This window comes from Chelmon rostratus, chromosome 10 (assembly GCF_017976325.1).
Source record: "Chelmon rostratus isolate fCheRos1 chromosome 10, fCheRos1.pri, whole genome shotgun sequence".
NCBI lineage: Eukaryota > Metazoa > Chordata > Actinopteri > Chaetodontiformes > Chaetodontidae > Chelmon > Chelmon rostratus.
The window spans coordinates 9,023,595-9,044,955 of record NC_055667.1 but is presented as its reverse complement, the minus strand read 5'-3'; the positions used below and the strand labels follow the sequence as shown (position 1 = coordinate 9,044,955).

At 46.5% G+C, this 21,361-nt stretch overlaps 1 protein-coding gene across 1 annotated transcript in view; it reads right to left on the bottom strand.

The window, feature by feature from the left end:
* Positions 1 to 20,818, bottom strand: part of celsr3 (cadherin, EGF LAG seven-pass G-type receptor 3) — a 102,501-nt gene extending 81,683 nt beyond the window's left edge. The window contains exon 1 of the mRNA XM_041946775.1: positions 15,094 to 20,818. Coding sequence (XP_041802709.1) covers positions 15,094 to 20,818 — 5,725 coding nt within the window. The remainder of the gene's footprint in view (positions 1 to 15,093) is intronic.
* Positions 20,819 to 21,361: the final 543 nt, after the last annotated feature.

Here is a 21,361-nt window from a genome sequence, read left to right as displayed (position 1 = left end):
TTAAGGGCCGATACATACCACTGACACTGAATAAATAGAGAGAATCCAGTGTGTACAAGGACAGAAGTCACCTACTATCCTTTTAATCCCCATCATAGCTTATGGGACTCTGAGGTGTCAGTCATTTTGTCAGAAAATAGTTTGTCTCATCTGTAAGACGGCTGATGTGTCATTTTGGATGGAAACCCTTCATATCCAGCACTCAATCCAGTGGCAAGAGGTCTGTCTCAGAGGAATATAAAGACATGGAGGAATTGAGGAACTACTTTTGAATCCTGGCGAGAGGTGAGTAAGAGCGATCTTGTCCGTAACGTCCCAATAAGCCGGGAAGTCATAACTAATGCATCACCCTTTCTGCTTGCCACTCTGCTTTAGTGTGCATGGAAACAATAAAACATTAATAACGTCCAAACTCAAAACCCCATAAATGGAAGGTTATTTTAGCATCTTTGCCACCGCAGGAAAACAAAGCCTTTCGTAAATAACAACTCTGAGACGCTCCTGCGAGCTTTCACAGCTCTTGTGGGCTTCGTACCAACATCCTCCCCTCCCTGTGTCCGCTCTTCAAAGAGGGAGTGGAGCTTTGGGCTGGCGTGCATAAAGCTTCTAAGAATAAACACACTGATCTGGAATCATCAGTGGGTCCCACAGATGCGTGAACATCAATGCGTGTGAGAGGGAGGCTGGCCTCCGATCAGTGCTCCGGCTCTAAAATGCTTTGTGGGTATACGGTCCCCGGAGTTTCAAAGGGTTGAGGGAGTTCAGCGCTATCTCTCTGCGCCAGGTAGCCTGACTAATAGCACGCTCATAGCTTCTTGAATGTCAGAGCATCCCGAGCTCGCTTCCTGGAAATCCAGACGGAAATAGTCGGCAAAGTAGCGTACAATAGAAGCCCAAAGCTGAAAACAGCCCCAGAAACATTTTTAAAAGCTGCCATACGGGGCAGGAGGATGGGTCACAAGGCAGAGCCCTGGCATTTCCATTTGAGGAGGAGGCAAGAAAGTCAAGCAGCTAAAGGTTTGGAGATACTGCTCAGGTGGTTTGTGAAGGAAAGGTCTGAAATTTCAAAATGAAAATGCTTATTGTGTCTAAATACCTCACAAAACTCAGAGTAATTCAAAGGAAAAAAAAACAGACACAGTGTTTAAGATAATAAATGTCTAGGAAGGTGCTTGTTGTCCTGTCTGGGGACACATCAGCCTCACAAATGACTACTGAAGGCTCAGCTTTTGATGTGCAGTAGATGTAACCTATTGTCCCACATAGAGAGTGAAACAAAGGAGCTGCACCGGGTGGAAGACATTGTCAGTGAGGTAGACTAATGAAGATAAAAAAGCACTAAATCTTTGAAAAGCATTTAGCTGTCTTATTAGAAGATTTGAATGGCAGTGGCCTTCTATAACTGCAGGTTCATTGATGTCTATTGGTACTGTATGATTATCTGGTAGTATACATATATGGAATATGGAACATAGTGGAGAAAGTCACTGAGGCTTCATTTATGCAGACTAAAGTCATCAAACTTGAGGCCTCGGAGAAGGCGCAGCTCGCAGTTAGTAAGTAAAAGCAAGCTGTTCTTATCAGTATTCAGTTACAGCATTTCCTGTATTCAAATTCCTCCCACTGTTACTGTGGGAGGAAAACCTTGAATAACCATTAAGTAAGTTTTACATTAATTAATCAAAGTGCATATCTTATCAACAGGCATTCATGTCAATTTCAAATTTGTTTTGAGCAGGGATCATGGGGCAATTCATAGTGGCTGAGTCTGAAAAGGCTAACACAGCCAGGGTTAAAGGTTGAAATCCTTACATTGTTCATAGTTATTCACACATGGCACTGAGTTGGACTCAAACAGACTGCTCGGTGTTATAAGGAGCTGGGATTAAAATGGAAAAAAAAAAAAGCCCAAAAGGGGAGATATATTACAAGCAGCATGCAAAAACCAAAAACAGTAAAATTGGATTTGGACTGAACAAAAGCCATATGCTGCTGCCCTGAAACACACTAAACTCTGTCATGGTGCCTTCAGCCCATTAGCTCACTGCCCGTGTACCCACAATCACATGGGTTTAAATCCCATTTCACACTGTGTTGTCACATCCCTTTGTTTGGCCTGTTCACCGTCCTCGAAAAGTCCCCAATAAAATACATGAGCAGGTTGAATTCTCAAAACGCTGCGGAACAAAAAGTGTGAGCAGTTTTATGTTTTCAGCTGCGCAAGTTACCCGCAGGTCAGGAAAATAAATCGGCACAGAAGCCGCTGAGTAAACGCTGCCCTTTTTAAACACACAGAAACCGTTTGAAGTTGTTAACGGAGCACACAAAGGACCGTCTCATGCACAGTCACCTAAAAGTAATGACTGCAAGTCCCTGAGAGAGAGTGAACGTATGAGCAGCCAAAGTGGCACTAGCATACCAACAAGTCCAAATGAGTGAATAAATGGATAGCTGCAGAGAGGCAGGCTATACATTAATGCCCGTAATGTTAAAATATTATGAACACAGCATGACAAAACACACACATGCACAGACACACACAGACACACACACACACACACACACACAGTCCAGGCGCTGGCTGGCTTGACAGCTGATTTCTGCGCTCTGTTTGTTTTTAAAGCCTCTCTACCCCTGAGGTCTGAGCATTATACTCAGTGCAAAGTAGAACATAGTAGAAAAAAGCAGCGCACACACACACACACACACACACACATCACACCAACCCCAGCAGCATAATGGTTTAAACCATCCTTTTACAACAGAAGCACTAATCCTTTACATTAAACTAGATACATTTAACTTGCACACACACTCAACACAAAAATCCCTCTCTCTTGTAAAGACTCGCACTTTTAACCCATATCATATTAACACACATCCTCATGTCTATTGTACTTAGAAACAAATCCACAGCGTAACCCAAATCCACACTCTGACCTCTGTGACATGTTAGCAGCTGTTTGTAGCAGCAGCCATCAACCTCCTTCTTGCATCTGTCTTCTGTTTGTGCTGCTGCTGCTGCTCCTGCTGCTGTGGTTATTCTTTTCTCCCAAACATCCACAGAGACATGACATTTGCATGGGAATAAACGCAGAACCACACTTCTGCTTATTTTTAATGCGACAAGAAATACTTTTTTGTGCCACATGCCCTTTAAACAAGGCTTCACCTTATCTGCACAGAGACATTGTTGGTTTTGAGTGAAGTCATTTGGTGTTTTGGAGCAAAGCATTGTGGGCTGAGCAGTCTCTCTTGAAAAATCACTGCAGTAACTTCGGCACCTGAGGCAGGGCGTGTCTGTAGCGACTTTCATCGCTCCTATCACTGCCAGGACCTTCTGTTGCTTGAAAAGGTCCCAAATTAAAATTTTCCAAACAATTGCTCCTGTAGGGAGGGGTAATAGTGCAGCAGTAATGGTCTGTTCAGTACGGTATGTGCAGCAAAAAGGACTCCTATGATGTTTACTCGTGTATGCCAATCACTCAAGCACACATAGAGAGAATGCACATGACTGAATAGGAATTTAATTACAATTATTAGTGTTTGCAAATTGGATGTAAACTTGTGGAAGCTGCTCAAAACGGCAAAGCTTGAACAGAACCTGAGAACTGAATCTCCTGCGATTGTATTAAAGGAAAATTAGCCACAAATGCAAAATGAGTGTGTCAAAGGATTTCAGCAACACTGACGTTTTGTTTGTTTCAATATAGTTTCCTACCAGTGGAAGCCACGAGCACCACTGGTAGTATCTGCTCTCCATTATTAGAAGTCAAGCTCTTTTTTTCATTATTTTTTGTGCAGTCCTTTGAATCCTTTTTCAAAACAAACAAGAAATGAGACAGTAGCCCAACACAAGCATCCAAATCCCCTAACCATGCCCCATCCCACATAGCAAATGAAAAAACAGTCAGAAAACTGAACCAAGAACACAACCTTGTACTCACTCACGGATCAATATGGTTTCTGCATCAGTCCAGCTTTCCACTATTACCAAATACTGAATCAGAAATCCAAAACAGACACAGAGGAGCATGTGAAGGGATGTTATCTCATAGCAGATGTATCGGGACACCAAATCCGAAACAGATCTATGAGGAAGAAATTAACCTCTAATCTGAAAGGTACACCAGGACAGTCAGACCAAACCCAAAGACAGCCAAGGATAATCAGACCCGAACCAAAATGCAGTGGCCTGGACAAGCCGAGAGAGAGAGAACACCAACGAGGATTGCCTGTATGATCCATTGAAGGACACCGAGGGCTGCAAAGCAATAAGTGACTTGTAGGGGATGAAGGGGGGATGCTATCTCTCTTGTTAGCAAAATGACCAAAATGAATCTCCCTTGTTAACCTGCCACCCTCCTCTCCATCCACTGGTAGCAGAGAGAGTCCAGGGGCTGAGGGGTTCTTCAGTTGGATGTGTTAGTCTGCCTGACTCATTGATCCCCTCATTAAAGTTTGTACATTACAATCTATAACCCCGACCACAATTCTGACGCATCAGCAACCTGACTGAGCTGTGTGTGGAGCTGTCTGTGGTGCTGAAGCAGCAGACAGATCTGTATTGGCACCTCTTCTTCTCAGTCCCGACCTTCTGTCAGTTTAATCCTTGAGCTACACACATAATGTAAATCCTCAATTTTACTCTATATTGTAGCCTATATACTCATGATCAAAGTGCCAAGTAGCAACATATGTTCACATGACTGCGCGAGGATCATAGAGACACACTGCTGCCTGTAGTATTCCCATAATATTGCTATGATCATTCAGTTGTGTCTGTGCTGCTGAAAAAAACACACAACCAGAGCAAACCACCTGTGTAACAAAATATAATGGGGGAGACATGACTACAGATATAGTTTTTACTATAGGGTTAGGGCCACCTCCTTATTAAAAAAATGCTCCTCCAAATTCACTCACAGACTGACTGCATTTTTCCTTGCAGTCAGTCTGTGAGTGAGTTTAAAATGGAAGAGACTTCATCAACCCATTGGTACGTTATCATAAATGTGGAACTTAGAGGATCAAGCCACTTCACTTCACATGTCAAATAAACCCTGGTTTACCTGATCAGCATATTCTTAATATGACAATGCATAACAGCCTTAAAAGCAATCCGACAAACTTAGAAAATGCAGCACCGAGGCTGGATTACAGTCCCGCTCGTCTGTCTGCAGTGATCTTGTTGGTTTGCAGTAGTCATGTTAATGTTGTAAAGCTAATGTGGTAATGATTTATTGATGATACAATGCTAAACATAGCATGAGAGTTCCAGGCTGGTGATGATCCTCATTTTCCTGCATTGTGCCTCTCGCTCCTCCCTGGTGGCTGATTTGGACTGAGCCCATTTTCATTAAGACCTCAGACCTGCACAAACAAATCATTAAAATGCTATTTATGAACACTTATATTTCCATTTGCCATTCAGCATTTGGCCCTTTGGTGTGTAGAAAGGTTAGGAGACCTCTGTTTGTGTGTTGTGGTGTCTCTGACTCACTTCAGGTTCCAATGTGTTTTGGTCAATTTTTTTTAGATGACTGTTAAACATTAACTATAGCATGCTACAGTAAGCTTTGCTTGCAGATAAAGTTTTGCTGGGAATTTACAAAATGTCCTCATACCACAGGCTGTTTAGATTATTAGATGTAAAAAGGAACAAAAATGTATAGTTTTAAAGTGAGTGTCCTGGTAACCTCATGCCTCATACATGTGTTGCAGAAGCAGTTTTTGTACTTTGGTGCTGTAGCCTTGGTCTAAATTTTACTCTGTATTTGTTCTGTTTGAAATCTCCTACAGCCATGTGAATTTCACTGCTAATAGGAAAGAAATGCAATGGATAAATGTCAGTCTTCTTAATTAAAGGAACAGAAAAAGTACAAAAACACCCTGCAAGGTGCTTGAGTGCAGCAAAGGCAGAGAGAGAGGGACAAGATGCATACACTCCCTCCATGTTTGTGACATTTAATAAATCACTGCTTCTTTATCGCAAACATTCATTAAACTATTTCAAGTCTTTCTGCTGCCAGGAGTTTAAACATTTCATTTGAACCTCTCCCTGAGTTTTTCACATTATGCAGGCTGAATATGCTATCAGGCCAGATGCCATATTCAGCCTGCATAATACAACTAAGTGGCATGTACAGCAAGTTTTATGCCTTTCCTCCGTCAGGCTACAGAAGAGCAGTGTGGAGAGCTTCGTGCTGCTGTGCTCCCTGGAGGAGTGGGGATAAGTCACAAGTTAGAAACAGATTTTTGACTATTTAAAAAAAGCTCGGGTCTGCTTTGACAGTGAGGAAAAAAGTCTCAACCACAAAACTTCACGGTGCAGATCTCAAATATTTTGACGTTGGGGAATCAATTCACCATCACAAAAGCTTAATCCACATTAGCTCAAAGAAATACTGTACCTCAAGCTGTTCTCCAGACAGTCATATTTGACAGGAATCACTATATGTCTCCAGTATAATAAGGTAGTATTATTTAAAGGTTTTAAGTGGATTTTCACATCTACTCAGAAAGAATGTAGGTGACCAAATAAAAAAGGTGTGAGAAGCAGATTTCAGGAGCAGAGGCTTCCCGGACGAACGACAAATCTCTCAACAGGGAACGTGAATTTGTTATGCACTCAACTCCCTGAAAACTTCTGTCAAAATATGCACTCACGGCAGCCCACCATGCCTGAATGTTCACCGTCACGACATTCCCCTGTGCATAATGCTGCCTTATTTATCACTATCACCCAGCAGTCATTCTGACACTCAAAGCACACTGTTATCCCAGAGAAAGGGACATCAAATGGACTGTATTTGCACTGGGCAGTTCCCAGATGAGGGCGTGCAAAGCTGTATGAATACAAAGTGACTTGGCATTTACAGTAAAAGAGACCTGAGTGTGAATCCTGGAAGACTGAAAGCTGGGGAACAGACACCTTATCAGTACATTTAGCTGTCGCTCTGATTCCTCTCTAAATCTCAGAGAGAAAGAAATGGTAAGTCTTTGATCCATTTGCATAAAATAACAGAAGTCATTTACTTAAGCTATGAGAAAAGCTCACTTTCCTTCTTACACAGGCATTGAATTGTCAAGCATTTAAATACAATGGTGACGGTAATGGTGTTATAGTGTTAGACAGACAAGCCCCCCCAACACCACCACCACCACCACCACCGCCAAGCCATCCGCCACCTACTACTTCTGCTGAAGACCTCTGCAGAATATCAGATTAATGCCTCTGCACAGAACAGACACCTGATCTGTCAAAAACACTTTAGAAAACATTACAATTCAATACAAACCTCTCGTTGCACACAGCTAACTGCTAACTTATGCTTAAAAATAGGCACTTAGCTAATGTGAAAACCAGTTGAGGTCATAGGTTGGTCCTGGAGCTGGTGTCATGGCTACAGGGCTCTAACTATCCTGTAGATAAACCTCAGCTATTTGACTCTCTGCCCCTCTGAGGAGAGAGAAAACTGTGTCAGACCCACAACCTTCTCAACTCCGCTCGAACCACTTAGCTCCTGACAGGTGGTGGATGCATCCTGCCCCCAACAGGCCAAAGATGTATAGAGTACATCTAATGGTATCTAATGGGCTGGTAAAGGTTCTGGCTGCAGCATTGCGGTTGGCTATTATGTACTGTATATGTAGGTCATTGAGGTTGCCACCTGTGCTCTTGATGCTGTGGGTTTGAGCCCAGTAAACATTTTCATGCAACGTTTTCAAGATTGTGTGTTTAAAGTGGGTATGCAAGTGGCAACACACACCGTGCTGCAAAATATGATGCCCATAGCGCACATCAGGTGACAGACAGAGGAGGTAGAGAGGAGCATGTTATGCTAGAGTAAGAGGGGAACGGGTGGTAAACACACACGCACACACGCACCGCTTTCCAAGGGGCTATTATATAAAAGCACTTTGTTTTGGTGGTGAAACTATCCCTGTGGGGCTTCCTGGGGGTTTGTGGGGCAAACCATGTTTTCATCACAACGTGACATTAAAACTGGTTCTCATGACATTTACTTTCTGTGTTCAGCTCTCTTTTCTTTTCCAGTGTGTTGGTTATGACATGTTTACTTCACTTTCTTTGCTGCAGACATTCAATAGATGGAAGCTAATAGAAAGGCAATAGATCAACGATAGGAATACAGGAATAATGGCTTTCGACCATGACATCAAACTCTATTCAAGCTGCCTTACACATCAGTTCATCAGTGCTGTGACCTATATGTACTGTAAGTGTACTCATGGTGCACTGACCCGTGTGACGCAGAGTAAACCAGTGTTTAAATGTATTGGTGGACACAAGTGCATGTTGAGTTTATCGGATGTATTCACTGATTTGCAGAATGCTCACTCTTCTGTTCTCTAACACATGCATATGTGTGCATAGCATAAGTGCTGTCATGTGAGAAATTTACAATAACAAATAATACAAATTTGTGTGTGTGTGTGTGTGTGTGTGTGTGTGCGCTTTATTTTTTGTGTTTAACACCCTTACTTTTTTCCTTTATTTGTGTTAATTTGTCACCTTTTAAGTTGCTCTGTACCAAATCTGTTCGTTAAAAGCCCTTCAGTGTATCTAATAGGTCACAGTCATAATGAGTGATGCCATACTGCTGTCCATACTGCCCACTACAGAACCGCTGAGGCCTTCAACTCATACAGTTCTCTTCAGTGACTGTGCACAAATTAACTGGAGTGAATACACCACTCTAATTTCACTTTGTCATTCACGAGTCAATAACAATGTTTACTCCGCAAATCAATATTTTCAAATCGACAATGGATGAAAGCACCATAATGTGAAAGTTGTGACAAGTGACTCGGAGTGACAGAACCACAAAACTCTGCAGCAGCAGCTCTTTAGCCTCCCTTATTTTATTATCTCAGCGCTGTCATCAGCCTCATTTCCAGCAGCAGCAGACGGCTCTGATTAACCTGCGGTGCGCTGCCTGCCCAGCATCAAACACATTTGCATGGTATTTTTCATAGGAGTTAGTGGAGACTGACTGTGAATAACTGGCCTACATTCATCACAAACACGACCCCAAATGAATGCTTTTGTTGGTCTGTATCCACTGGATGTGTAAATTGGCAACTATTTGCTTACATAATCTGTGTTTTTTTTCAGTTTTTTTGTGGTTCTTCCTCTCCTGTCTAAATCTACGCAGCATTAACCAAACAATAGCATATTCATAAAGAGAAACGCTGCTACACCAGTCGGTCATATCAGGATTAGGAGTGTTTATCACTCATTAAAGGGGTATGGCAGTCAGATGCTGATACTGATGCTGGACAAGTTTTCAAAGCAACATGAAAAAGTAAATTGGGGGTTGGGAGATCTTGCTAATTGAAACCTAATATGTAGGAAACGATGGTTTAGCTACCGGCAAAGAAAAATCCTTTTTCGTGAGGTATGGTATGTCAAACAGAAGATGCAAATTCTCTGGTACTCACTGCCATAAGCCTTGTTCACAGCAGACACTTTGGCTTATCACAGTAGGAAAAACACAGGTGTCACTAATAACCTTAACAATGGCTCAGCTCTCCTCTAGTCAAAGGCATGACAGTGTGACTGTGAACCGGCCTGAACCACACCAGGACCCTGCAACTGAAGCAGCTAGATGTAAGTGAGCCGTCAATCGTTTTATTATTTACACCTGTGCCTTTCCTGCTGTCACGTGTCAAATTATCTGCTGTTAAAAAGCGCCAACTGAACAAAGTCGAACACACCACGGAGCCTCTGTTTCAGCCTTCATCTACCCGGGGAAGTCCAGTTACGCTTTTCCAGCAGAGCTCCGCTCAGCATTCAAACTGCTACACACACTCACAACTGGGAGCTCGCCAGTGAAACCACAGTCTGTGCTGCTGGCCACAGGAGCACTTGGGGGGTTGCTTTGCTAAAGGGCACCTTGAGCTGATGCTGTTCCGGGTGCCAAGCTAAAATGTTTTTTTCAATACATGCCACAACCAACTGACCCTGAAGCCAGTTTTATGTGTATAAATGTAAATTGATGTGTGTGTGTGTGTGTGTGTGCTTAAACTGCTGGCAACACAAGCGTGGATCCAGCATTTAATGCACCATAAATATGGGAATTATCACGGGGAAGCAACTTTCTCATGGAGAATGGGACAGAGAGGAGGAGGAGAGAGGAAGAGACAAAGAGAGAGAGAGTGGGAGAAGAAAGTGTGAAAGACTGAGGAATCCAGACATTCAGAAAAAAAGAAGAGTGTAGTCCCAGCGCTCTCTGGCATGCATAGATATTATTCATTGAAAAGACATGAATACACTCTCAAGTGCAATGCTTTGAGCCACCTGAGAGTATACACATGCACACACATATACACACACACACACACGCTTGACTACTATGTGCAACCACAAATCATGCGTAAGCACGTACGCACAGAGAAATCTCTCTGCTGCTAGGAAACACTGCTCAAACTCACACATACGTACGTAGAAATCAGGAACGCACACAAATACACAACTCATTCAGTCACTTGAGCACACAGACAAACACACGAGGAGAGGAAGTAAGGAGAGAAGAAAGCAGAGGAAGGAGGAGGAGAGTTGACAAGAATATGCCATGGAGGGGAAACAGCCCATGAGAGCTACAAGAGGATTACAGGGAAGAGTTGAGGAGAAAGAGAAGAGTCGGAGGAGAGAAGGATGGAAAATAATGAACATGCTGGAGACTGAGGAGATGGACACAAGCAGGAGAGAGGGGAGAGAGTGAGAAATGGCAGAGGGGCAAAGAAACAACTGGAAAGAAGGATGATGACAAAGAAGAGAAAAATGCAATTAATAAAGATAGCAGAAGAATTCATCCATCCAAGGATGGGAGGAATAAAGGAGAGAAGAGGATGTGATGGGTGGAGGAGGGATGTGCAGTCACAGATAACACGCAGCGCACAATGAAAGTGACAGCTTTGCTCCGAGGCTGACTCTGGCTGACTGTTGTTTCATTATAATCTCATAACTGTCAAATCCTGGATAGAGAGAGAGAGAGAGAGAGAGAGAGAGAGAAATTATAAATGAATCTTCATGTCTGGTTCAACTGAGCTGAATGCACACTTGAAGAAGCAGATGGAGACAAAGGTTGGCACATGCATACATACATAGAAACACTTTATGGTACACACACACACACACACACACACACACACACACACACACACACACTTACACACTTACTGTTTGCTCACTCAATCAATCCCTCAGTCACTCCTCTCCTGAATAAATCTCCAGTTCTAGCATTCACTCACTCATGTTTCCATTCAGGAAACCACTCAGTCTCTGTCCCCTGTATTCACGCCATCATTTTCTCACTCTCTCACTTCTTCTATCACTCTTTTGATCATGCATTCTCATTCCCAAAATGCAGGGGTAAGTGGTCAAGTTAGCAATAATATCTACCCTCCTGGGTGAAGGTCCTGAGCTTGAGCCATCCAACAATCCCACCTTCCTCCACTGATGGACTTCTAAGTGCTTCCAAAAGGCAACTGGACTTGCTTGTGGTGGACTTGATGGACTTTTCTCCCTCTTTATACCACATCGTCTGATGTTTTGGGAGTGAGAACACACTGTCTATAGAAGTCCGTCGGACTACTCTTCATGTTGAAAAATGACCCTAAAGCAGTACCCAGTGACGCCAGGGGATCCAGACCACGTGTCCGGATGAGACCAGTTGGGAGTGAGAAGGGTTGGTCATGCACTCTCTCATGTGATGTTTCAATCTCTGCATTTAAACTCACTCATTTACTAATTCAGTCAGTCACTCGTTCACTTGGTCATTCACTCATGCACTGCACTTCTCACATTTAAACTCACTCGTTCACTTCCCCCCTTACTCACTTGTTTACTCAGTCAGCTCCTCCATTATTTACTCATTCACTCACTTGTCACTCAATCACTTGTTCAGTCACTATTATTCTCAGTCACTTTCTGTTTGGCTCACTGATTTACACACTCCCTCGATCGTCACTCACTCACTTGGACACCCATTCAAACGTGATCACTCCTTCAGTCATTTGCTCACTCGCTCTGTCATTCACCTAATAGCATATTCACTCAATCATCCATTTCCTCAGTCAATGAATACCTCACCCACTCATTCCCACCATCCTTCCCGCTCTCATTCTGTCTCACTCACCTGCTGCCTCACTCATTTCACCCACTCACTTCATTTTTGGCTCACTTAATGGATCCCTCACTCATTCACACGCTCCATTCTTCACTCATTGACTCAAAACGACACCAAAATGAACATGTAGAAGCCTGCGTTATCAGCAGTGAGGCTGGTATAAAAGCGGAGTAAAATAGGGTAGCAGGTCACACACACTCCCATGACAGTGCTCCTCCATTAATCCTGAGCTACATGCTGCTGTCCTCAGGCAATGGAGAACCGTTTTGTTCCTCACCCCTCCATCAGCATTTGTTTTTTTTTTCATTCCTACACGTGACAATATGTTATGACATGTTTGTAAACAAGTCAATAAGGTGCAGAAGTGGGTGTACTGTATCAAGATAGGCTATCAGGAGGAAGTGACCAGCAAGATAAATTTAACTCTTTTACTCGTTCAAATAGAGAAAAAAATATTGGAATGTAATGTGATGGAAAATTAAGTCTTGGGCAAATAATTTTTATGGACATGTTTTAGTGTAACACAGCACTGCCCTCAGGCAACAAAAACATGCTGTGTGTGTGTGTGTGTGTGTGTGTGTGTGTGTGTGTGTGTGTGTTGGGGGGTTGAGAGTGAGAATTTCCATCATTGATAGATTGTCAGAGAGCCCCAATAGGATGAAATATGTTTATGAAAACCCATACTGTGTGCAGTAGAATGAAAAATCTTTCTGACAGAATACAAATACAGCACTAACATTCAAAGCAACAATGCTGCTCTCCACATCCAGTTTCTGAGGCTTTGATCAGCGACAGCGAAGAAGCCTGGAGAGCTTTTAGGAAGCTTTTATCGTAAAGCCAACGCCTAGAAATGCAAGCAAATAAACCACAAAAATACATCCATTGGATGGTAAAAAAATAATGATTATATTGTTAGACATGACCTCAAAACAAATTAAAGTATAAATTCAATATATGGCAACAATATTAAACTGTCCCACTATGTTTCTCTCCATACTAACAGCCTATGGGTTTACACTTAGGATGGACCCCTCACTGTCCGCAGGAAATATATAAAATTAAGGGAGTATTGGTACAATTTTGTGGGATTATTACAGTTTTGCTAAGACGAGCATAATGAAACTGGGATCAACATAATCTTCATCACCACCTTCTTATCACAGCAGAAATCTTCTCTTGCAAGTGAGTTTACACTTTTTCATCAGTTTCCCTCATCTTTCACACCCTTTTTTGAAACAGTTAACACAGACTTCATAGAAAGACCTAAAACTCTACTGGATTAACTGCACCAAACAGAAGCAAAACCTCTATTCACAGCAGAGATAAATGACTTGCATAGTCATGAATCTCTGATGCGTCTGTGTGAAACTCCTTTGCACAACTCTTCAATCAGCAATCAGTCCTTATACATCTATAAAAGATGCCACCTCTGTGTTACTATATGCAAGCATGCATTAAAGGGGCCAAAGGCACTGATATGGATAAAGAGGTCATGGCAGATGGGCCTGAGGAAGAGCGAGTGTGCATGTGTGGCTATGGCATCAAAAAAAACAGATTAAAAAGTGCAGAGTGCAGGATTTGTTGTCTCTGGTAAAATCATCTTTAGAGAAAAGAACACAATTCATGCTGTGGTATGCTAGTTTGCCTTTTGGGGCCAAACAATGTAAAGCATCAACAAATGGCGCGGGCATGTGGCACAAATTAAGGTTGAACTGGTTCATATTGATAGCTGTGTTTTGGATTTTGGTGTCCATTGTGTAAGAGTTGAAAGAATACATTTAGTTTTGTTGCATGTTTTAAATGTTTTGTGAGCGTTGGAGCAGGTCGCAAACAAAATGCGCCATGTTGCCCAGCAGCTTTGAGTTTAGGCCTCTCTCCGTTATGAAAAGGTAACTTCTGAATGGACAAAATGTATTCAAGCAAATGATGAAAACTGTCACAGCAAGTGGCGGAAATTGGCTCTGCGCTGTGCTTTTGTGCTTCCTTATTTCCCTACTTGATAGATTTTCTTTAATTTTACAAAATCACTATGGCAACTTGGGCCACACTTAGCCCAGATCACCTGTCAATCACACAGTGTTGGTGGTAGTGTGATACTGATCACTGCTCATAACTACACAGATCTTTTTCCACCAGTAAAATTGTCATTACCATGCTAGAAATAAAATACATGCTTTACACTGGCCGCCTGCGATAGCATATCTCATAAACTGGCAACATGGTGACTGATAGCAAAATGTCATATGAAAACCCTAATAATTACCATCAATTTAATCACATTGACAGAAGTGTCTTCAAATATTAATTAAATCTGTCTCTTCTCACACACATTCTCTCCCTTCTGTGATATTTACCGTCATGTTTTTTCACACAAAATACTCACTAAGCATCACACATGCTTTTTTTTCCTCATCATCCTTTTCTCATAGTCTTCTCACCTTTTCCACACTTTGAAACTCTGCCAAGTCAACAAGCATCAATCTCCTCACAGCCTCTCAGGTAAATCTAATTTGAGTAACCACATACGCTTACTGCATTTCTCTCACAAACACATGCTCACACAATTTCCCCCAAAAGCCTTCTCCTTCAGGGTCTCAGGTACAGGACGTGTAGCAGATGCCTGAGACAAAGGTAAAAAAATCTAATTTTCTCACTGGTCCAGCTGATTACTCATCCCTTCATGCACACAAGTCAGAAGAAAGAGACAAAAAGGTAGAAGTAATGCCCAGAGCTCCAAATGTCATCCAGTCTTATCACATTTCTTTCTCACTCACACTCAAACCTGTAGAGTCTGAGTCCTTATCTTCACAGTATTTGTTACAGTGAATAAAGCTACAGGGGAATCTAAACTGACTGTAGCCACACACACACACACACACACACACACCCGCCCTCCCTCCCATCTTTTCCTCCCATTTTTCCCTTCACGGTCTCTTACCTGTGACTGTGATCAGCATGGGAGCCACCAGCGGCCTGTTGTTATCCAGTTTTCGGCTCAGTCGGATCTCTCCACTGGTGTGATTCAGGAGCAGCAGGTGAAGCTCGTTCCCTCTGTCGATGGTGTAGTACAGCCTGTCCGTCACATCAGGATCATGGGCGGGTACTCTCCCAATTACCCCGCTGGGGAAACTGTTGGAGCGATTGGACACGAAGTTGTTGAAAATGATTTGGAAGTCCTGCAGAGTGGGCCGGTTGTCGTTCTGGTCCACCAGTCGGATCCGGACAGTGGCCCGGCTGACTAGAGGTGCCGAGGTGGCCTGGACTACGATGACATACTCATTGCGGGACTCATAGTCAAGATCAATGAGTGAAGTGAGCTCCCCTGAAAAGATGTCCATCTGGAAGATCTCAGGGATGTTGCCCTCCACTATTTGGTACATAATCTGAGCGTTGGCACCCTCGTCCGGGTCAGTGGCTGTGATCTGGGCTACCACAGAGCCCACAGCGCTGTTTTCCTTCACTAGAACCTCAAAGTCATCAGCAGGGAAGACAGGGGCATTGTCGTTCACATCTAGGACCGTCACCTGGATGTGGACGGGGGTTCGCTGAGGGGGCACGCCACGATCTACAGCGTAGGCCGTGAGCTCATAGAATGGCACACTCTCACGGTCCAAACGGCGAACTGTGCGGACGATACCAGATGTGGGTTCGATGGTAAAATCTCCATCCCCGTCCTCACCGTTTTGGAAGGTGTACTGAACACGACCGTTGGCGTGTGCATCGCGGTCAGTGGCTGAGATCTGGAGGACGCTGGTGAATGGTGGGGCGTCTTCGCTCACTGTCCCCTGATACCTGGGGCTGAGGAACTGAGGTGCATTATCGTTCACATCATTCACATTCACCTCAACATACGTAGTGTCAGATTTCTGCGGTATGCCGTTGTCTTTAGCCGTTATGGCCAAAGTGTAGGTCATCTGGTCCTCATAGTCGAGCTCTGCCTGGAGTGTTATGGCCCCTGTGGCGGTGTCGATGCGGAATTGTGGGATATTGTCCTCGAGGAAGTATGTGATTCGAGCATTTTCACCAACATCGTCATCCGTGGCACTGATCACAACCACAGTGCTTCCAGGTGGTCGATCCTCATTCACACTGACAGAGTAGTGGGCACTCTGGAACACGGGCCGATGTGTGTTGGCATCTGTGATGTTGATGTGCACCTGGCAGGTGTCGTGGAGTGTGCGGTCTGAGGCTGTGACTGTCAGAACGTAACGCCGCTCCTGTTTATAGTCCAATGGGAGGGCTAATGAGAGAAGTCCAGCCCCTCCTGCTGTACTGATGGCAAAGCGGTTTCTGGTGTTTCCTCCTGTAATCTGGTAGGTCACCGCACTGTTGACATCACGGTCCACAGCAGTGACGGTCACAACACTGGTACCAACCACCGCGTCCTCGTTCAGGCGAGCATAGTACTCCTTTTGGAGGAACTCAGGCCGGTTGTCATTCACATCCATCACTGTAATTGTAACACTCGCTGTAGCTGACAGAGGTGGCATGCCATAATCCCTGGCCTCCACGCCAAAGAAATAGTGCTCTACAGATTCTCGGTCAAGAATGGAGCTCACTGTGACCCAGCCAGTTGCAGAATTGATAATGAACGGCGTGTCAGAGCTGGTGCCAGTTAGCCTGTACTCCAGGCGGGCATTATCACCAGAATCTGTATCAATGGCCTGAATGTGGAGGATGGAACTACCGACTGGGGCACTCTCAAGCACAGACGCTTGGAAGGGCGTGGAGACAAAGATTGGTGGGTTGTCGTTGACATCCGTCACCTGTACACTGACAATACCGGTGTTATTGGACAGAGGTGGTCGGCCATTGTCCTGCGCACGAACACGGAGCGTGTACTCCCGTTCGGCCTCATAGTCCAGTGGTGCCACGACCTGGATCTCCCCGGTGACGCTGTCGATGGAAAACTGTCCACGGCTGTTACCGCTGATGATATTATAATGAACGGCTGCGTTACTGTCCTTGTCCCTGTCTGTGGCACTCACACGCAGGATCTCAGAGTGAGGCCGTACATCCTCCTTCACTGCTACCACATAGCGCTTTTCACTGAACTGTGGCACATTGTCGTTTTCATCCAGAACAGTGATGAAAACTTTAACAGTGGCAGAGCGTGGCCCCGGTTCCTTCCCCTGGTCACTAGCCTCCACCTGGAGAGTGTAGTGCTCGTTTGTTTCCCGGTCCACTGCTCCACGGGTGGTGATGAGGCCAGAGCGCGGGTCAATCTCAAAGGCCGCTCGGGCCATTGCGGCCGTGTCACCAATAAAGCGGTAACGGATATTGGCATTGGATGGGGAGTCCAAGTCTGTGGCTCTCAGCTGTAAGATGGGATACCCCTCCTCTACATTCTCCCTGATGGTCTCCCTGTACTCTGTCTGCTCAAATATAGGAGAATGATCATTCCGGTCTGAAACAGTGATGGCCACCATTGTGGTGCCAGAGAGGCGAGAGGAGCCAAAATCGGTGGCTGTGACCCGGAAGTAATGCAAGTCCATGTGCTCTCTGTCTAGAATCTGAGTGGTGGTGATGAGACCTGTGTCTGGGTGGATCTGGAAGTAGTCAGATGATCGACTGTTCATCAGCGGGGCTATTGTGTAGCTCAGCCTGCCTGCATCGCCTGCATCCGGGTCCGAGGCGGACATGACGATGACTGAGGTGCCCGGCGGCTGGTTCTCAGCCACTTGCACTTGGTAGTTATACTGGGAGAAATGGGGATGTTTGTTGGCTGCACGTCGAGCGCGAGGCCACGCCATCAAAATCTTCCTCTCCCTTTCTCCCTGTGAGGTTTCATCATCTGCTACTATTATCAGTCGTTCCAGACTCCTCTCTCCCCTTGCGCTGTGCCTCTCCTCCTCCCCCCTCTCGCCCGCCTCTCCTGCCTCATGGCTTTCATCCGCCTGGCTCTCTTTCGTCCCTATTTCGCTATCTGGCTGTGTGATGGTGCTGCCCCTTTCCTGACCCTTCCCTCCCTGTGCCTCTCTCTCCTCTGCCTGGCTCGCCTTTGTTGTTCCCCTCTCCCTCTCCCACTCCTCCTCCTCTTGCTCCTCTCCCCCTGGTTCTCTCCCTCCCGTCAGCCGCGCCTCTCTCTCGCCCACCCCCACCTGTAATTTCCCTCCCCCACCAGCGGCAGCAACAGCGGCGGACCCCTCCGAGCCCTCTCCCTCCCTCTCTGCATCCCTCTCCTTTTCTCCCTCGGCCCCCATCTGCCGCCTATCTAACTGTCTGACACCTCCGGGCTCTAATGGCACTTGCTTACCGGATTTTAATTGCATATGCGTATGTTCCCTGCGCTCCGTGGCTGAACAGTCGGGGGAAATGCTGTCAGCGCATCCTGCGTGCGCCACCCCTCGCAGCGCGCTCTCCCACGGGTCTCGCTGCTGTGCCTGACCATGCCACGCCGATTTTTCGATTTCATAGTCATGAGCATATCCATTCACCTCCTTGCTTCCCTCCTCTCGGTCGTTGTTGTTGTTGTTGCTGTTGGTGTTGAATTTGCGCCACTCAAACACACGCTGAGCGTCTGGAGGAGCTGTCCATCGTGCTGAAATCACGTCCTTCACGGGGCGCAGGTGAAGCGAACGTGCAGACTCATCCTGCCATGTGGTCAGGTTGATTTCCGAGAGAAACGAGAGCTGTTTCGCTGTAGTGTGAGCAGGCTGGCTGCGAAGACGTGCTTTGGTTGCTGTTTGGAAGCGAGACGCGGCTGACACAACAGGGGGAGATGTAGCAGGCGAGAAAAAGCCTGAGTCACCGGCAGCCTCTGAAGTTGCGTTTACTTTTTCGGCAGACAGACGGAGCGGTTTGGAGAGTTTTCCACTTTTTGCATCACCGCCTGTTTGTGTGTGAGGGGGCGTAATGAGCGCCGGGCCAGGATATGTCGATGTGATTTCGGGAGTTGCGCTTTTGCTGGATGGAAAACGTTGGCCAGGCATCTCTGGGATGCTGCTGGGAAATTGGATGGGGAGATTCCTCTGAGTTATGCCTCCCTCTGGGACCATAAACTCGGCTAAATATCCACCCCCCACTTCTACTCTGTCCAAACAACCGAGGCAACCACCGGGAACCTCCCTGCTTTCTCCCCGGGTTTGACTGCTCTGCCCTCTGGTTGCCGGTGCTGATTTCCCCTGCCGAGGCTCATTATCAGCCCCGCATAGGAGCGTCAGAATCAGAAAAGCCAAATCATTATCCGGATAATTAGATGAATTAATGTGTTTGTTGCCTCGGTTCATCCCTCCTCCTTTCTCATCCTTTCCCTCTCCCCTCTCACCCCGTTCCCTCCCCTCACCCATAATTCTGGCGTGGTAATACCTGGCTATCGCATCACGGACAGGGGGTCCACAACAATCTCGGTGCGCCCTGGTTCTGGGGTTAATCACTACCAGTGCGCTACATCTGTGCGCTTCCTTCACCTCCTCCTCATCTCCCCCACTCCGCTCCCTGCTCCTAATGCAGCCAGTCAAACAGCTATCATCACCCCCCTCTCGGATGCTGCTGGGATCGATAACATTGTGCCTGCCCAAATGAGAACAATTACCAGCCCTCCTGTCCTCGCTGGCTGAACCCCCATCAGCACCCCGAGCCTGGCTGCTGCTGCTGCTGCTGCTGCTGCTGTAGACTGGATGAGTATCTGTGGAGTCGGTCTGGGAAGAATTGCAAGTTGAAAAATGACAAATGTAGTCCAATTCTGATCCCTGGATGAAGTCTGAATTGTTGGCAAAGCGGGGGTGACATCTGTAGGTGTAGTTTGAGGCCTCACTGTGTGGTGAATTGTATCCAGAAAGAGAATGAATGCAACAAGAGCAACCGGTTGGCAAGGGGCCAGGTGAGGGGTTATTGGACGGGGAGAGGGCTTGTTTGTCGGGGCTTGACCAGTAGAAATGCCCGGGTGTCAGGGAGGACCGTGTAGCAATGAGCCTCCTCACCTCACGAGTCCTCTCCCACACCTCTCCCCCTCTCCTCTCCTCACTTCCGGGTGCCCTGAACAGGCCAGAGGCGTGCACAAAGGCAGTGGCGGCGCCACGTTTGGTGAGGTGTGGCCTCGACGCCGGCCACCGTTGCGCGCACGCTCTAGTCCTTTGTACTGCCCGTTTTTTGCCGTTTTGAACCGGCGAGGAGGTGAAAGCAGGTGAAGCGGGAGGAGAAACAACGCCCTTCCTCCTCATCCTCCCTCTCTCCACTCCCTCTCCTGCGCCGACGCCATCAGAGCTCGACCTGCTCCTAATACATGGGTGGAGTGGAGGAGGAGGAAGAGGTGGTGGTGCCGGATGGCCGTCTCCACTCCTCCAAACCGTCCCGACTCCATTCAGTCTCTCCTTCCGTGTCCCCCTAGCCCCATCCCGTTGATACCCTCCCAGCGACCCCCGTGCGCGCTGCACTCCAGAGCATCCCTCAGTCTGTATCCGCTCTACGGTCCACCTGCTTGGGCGTAGATTCCAGCTGCTCCTTGGCGACTCCCCTGCTTCCTCGCACTGCTGCTGCTGCTGCTGCTGCTGCTGGCTCACTTTACCGGCGTCTCGGTGGCAGAGGCCCGGGGTCCATCGGTTGGAAGCCCCTCCTGTATTCACCGTCCCCGGGGTGAGGGCGAACAAAGGGCCGAGGAGAAGCAGGTGGAGTGCCAGAGAAGAGAGCAGGAGCGGGGTGAAGCCCGGTAGCGGTGCAGCCATTTAGTCTCTTCCTTTCTCTGTCTCTCCCCTCCTTTCTCCCTCTTCCACCTCTGCCTATTCTCTCTCTTTCTCTCTCGAGCGCGTCTTCCCCTCTCCCCGTTACTTCTCTCCCTCCTTCGCTCCGGCTAGGTGGCCAGATCCAGGACCGCCGGCACCGCCCGACACCTTCCCCCAGGCTCCCCCGTCTCTCCGTCGGCCTGGAGAGTTGGCATCTACCCGCTGTGGTCCGTGGAGCTGGAGGTCTGAGCGTTAGGAGCGGCTCGGCAGCAGCATCTCTCCTCCCGTTCATTCACATCCAACATGGCTCACACACTCACACTGGCTGGCTGGCTGGCTGGCTCACACACTACCCCTCCGAGTGAGTGTGCGTATGTGTGTCTGTATGTGTGTGTGCGCGCTATTCTAGCAGTGGAGGCACGACCCGGTGGTAGGCTATCCATCCATCCACACACACAGCCACACTCTCCTCCTCTCTCCTTTTTCCACCCCTCCCCCTATTGCTCGCATCTACCGCCCCTCTCTCTCGCACAGTCTCTCTCTCTC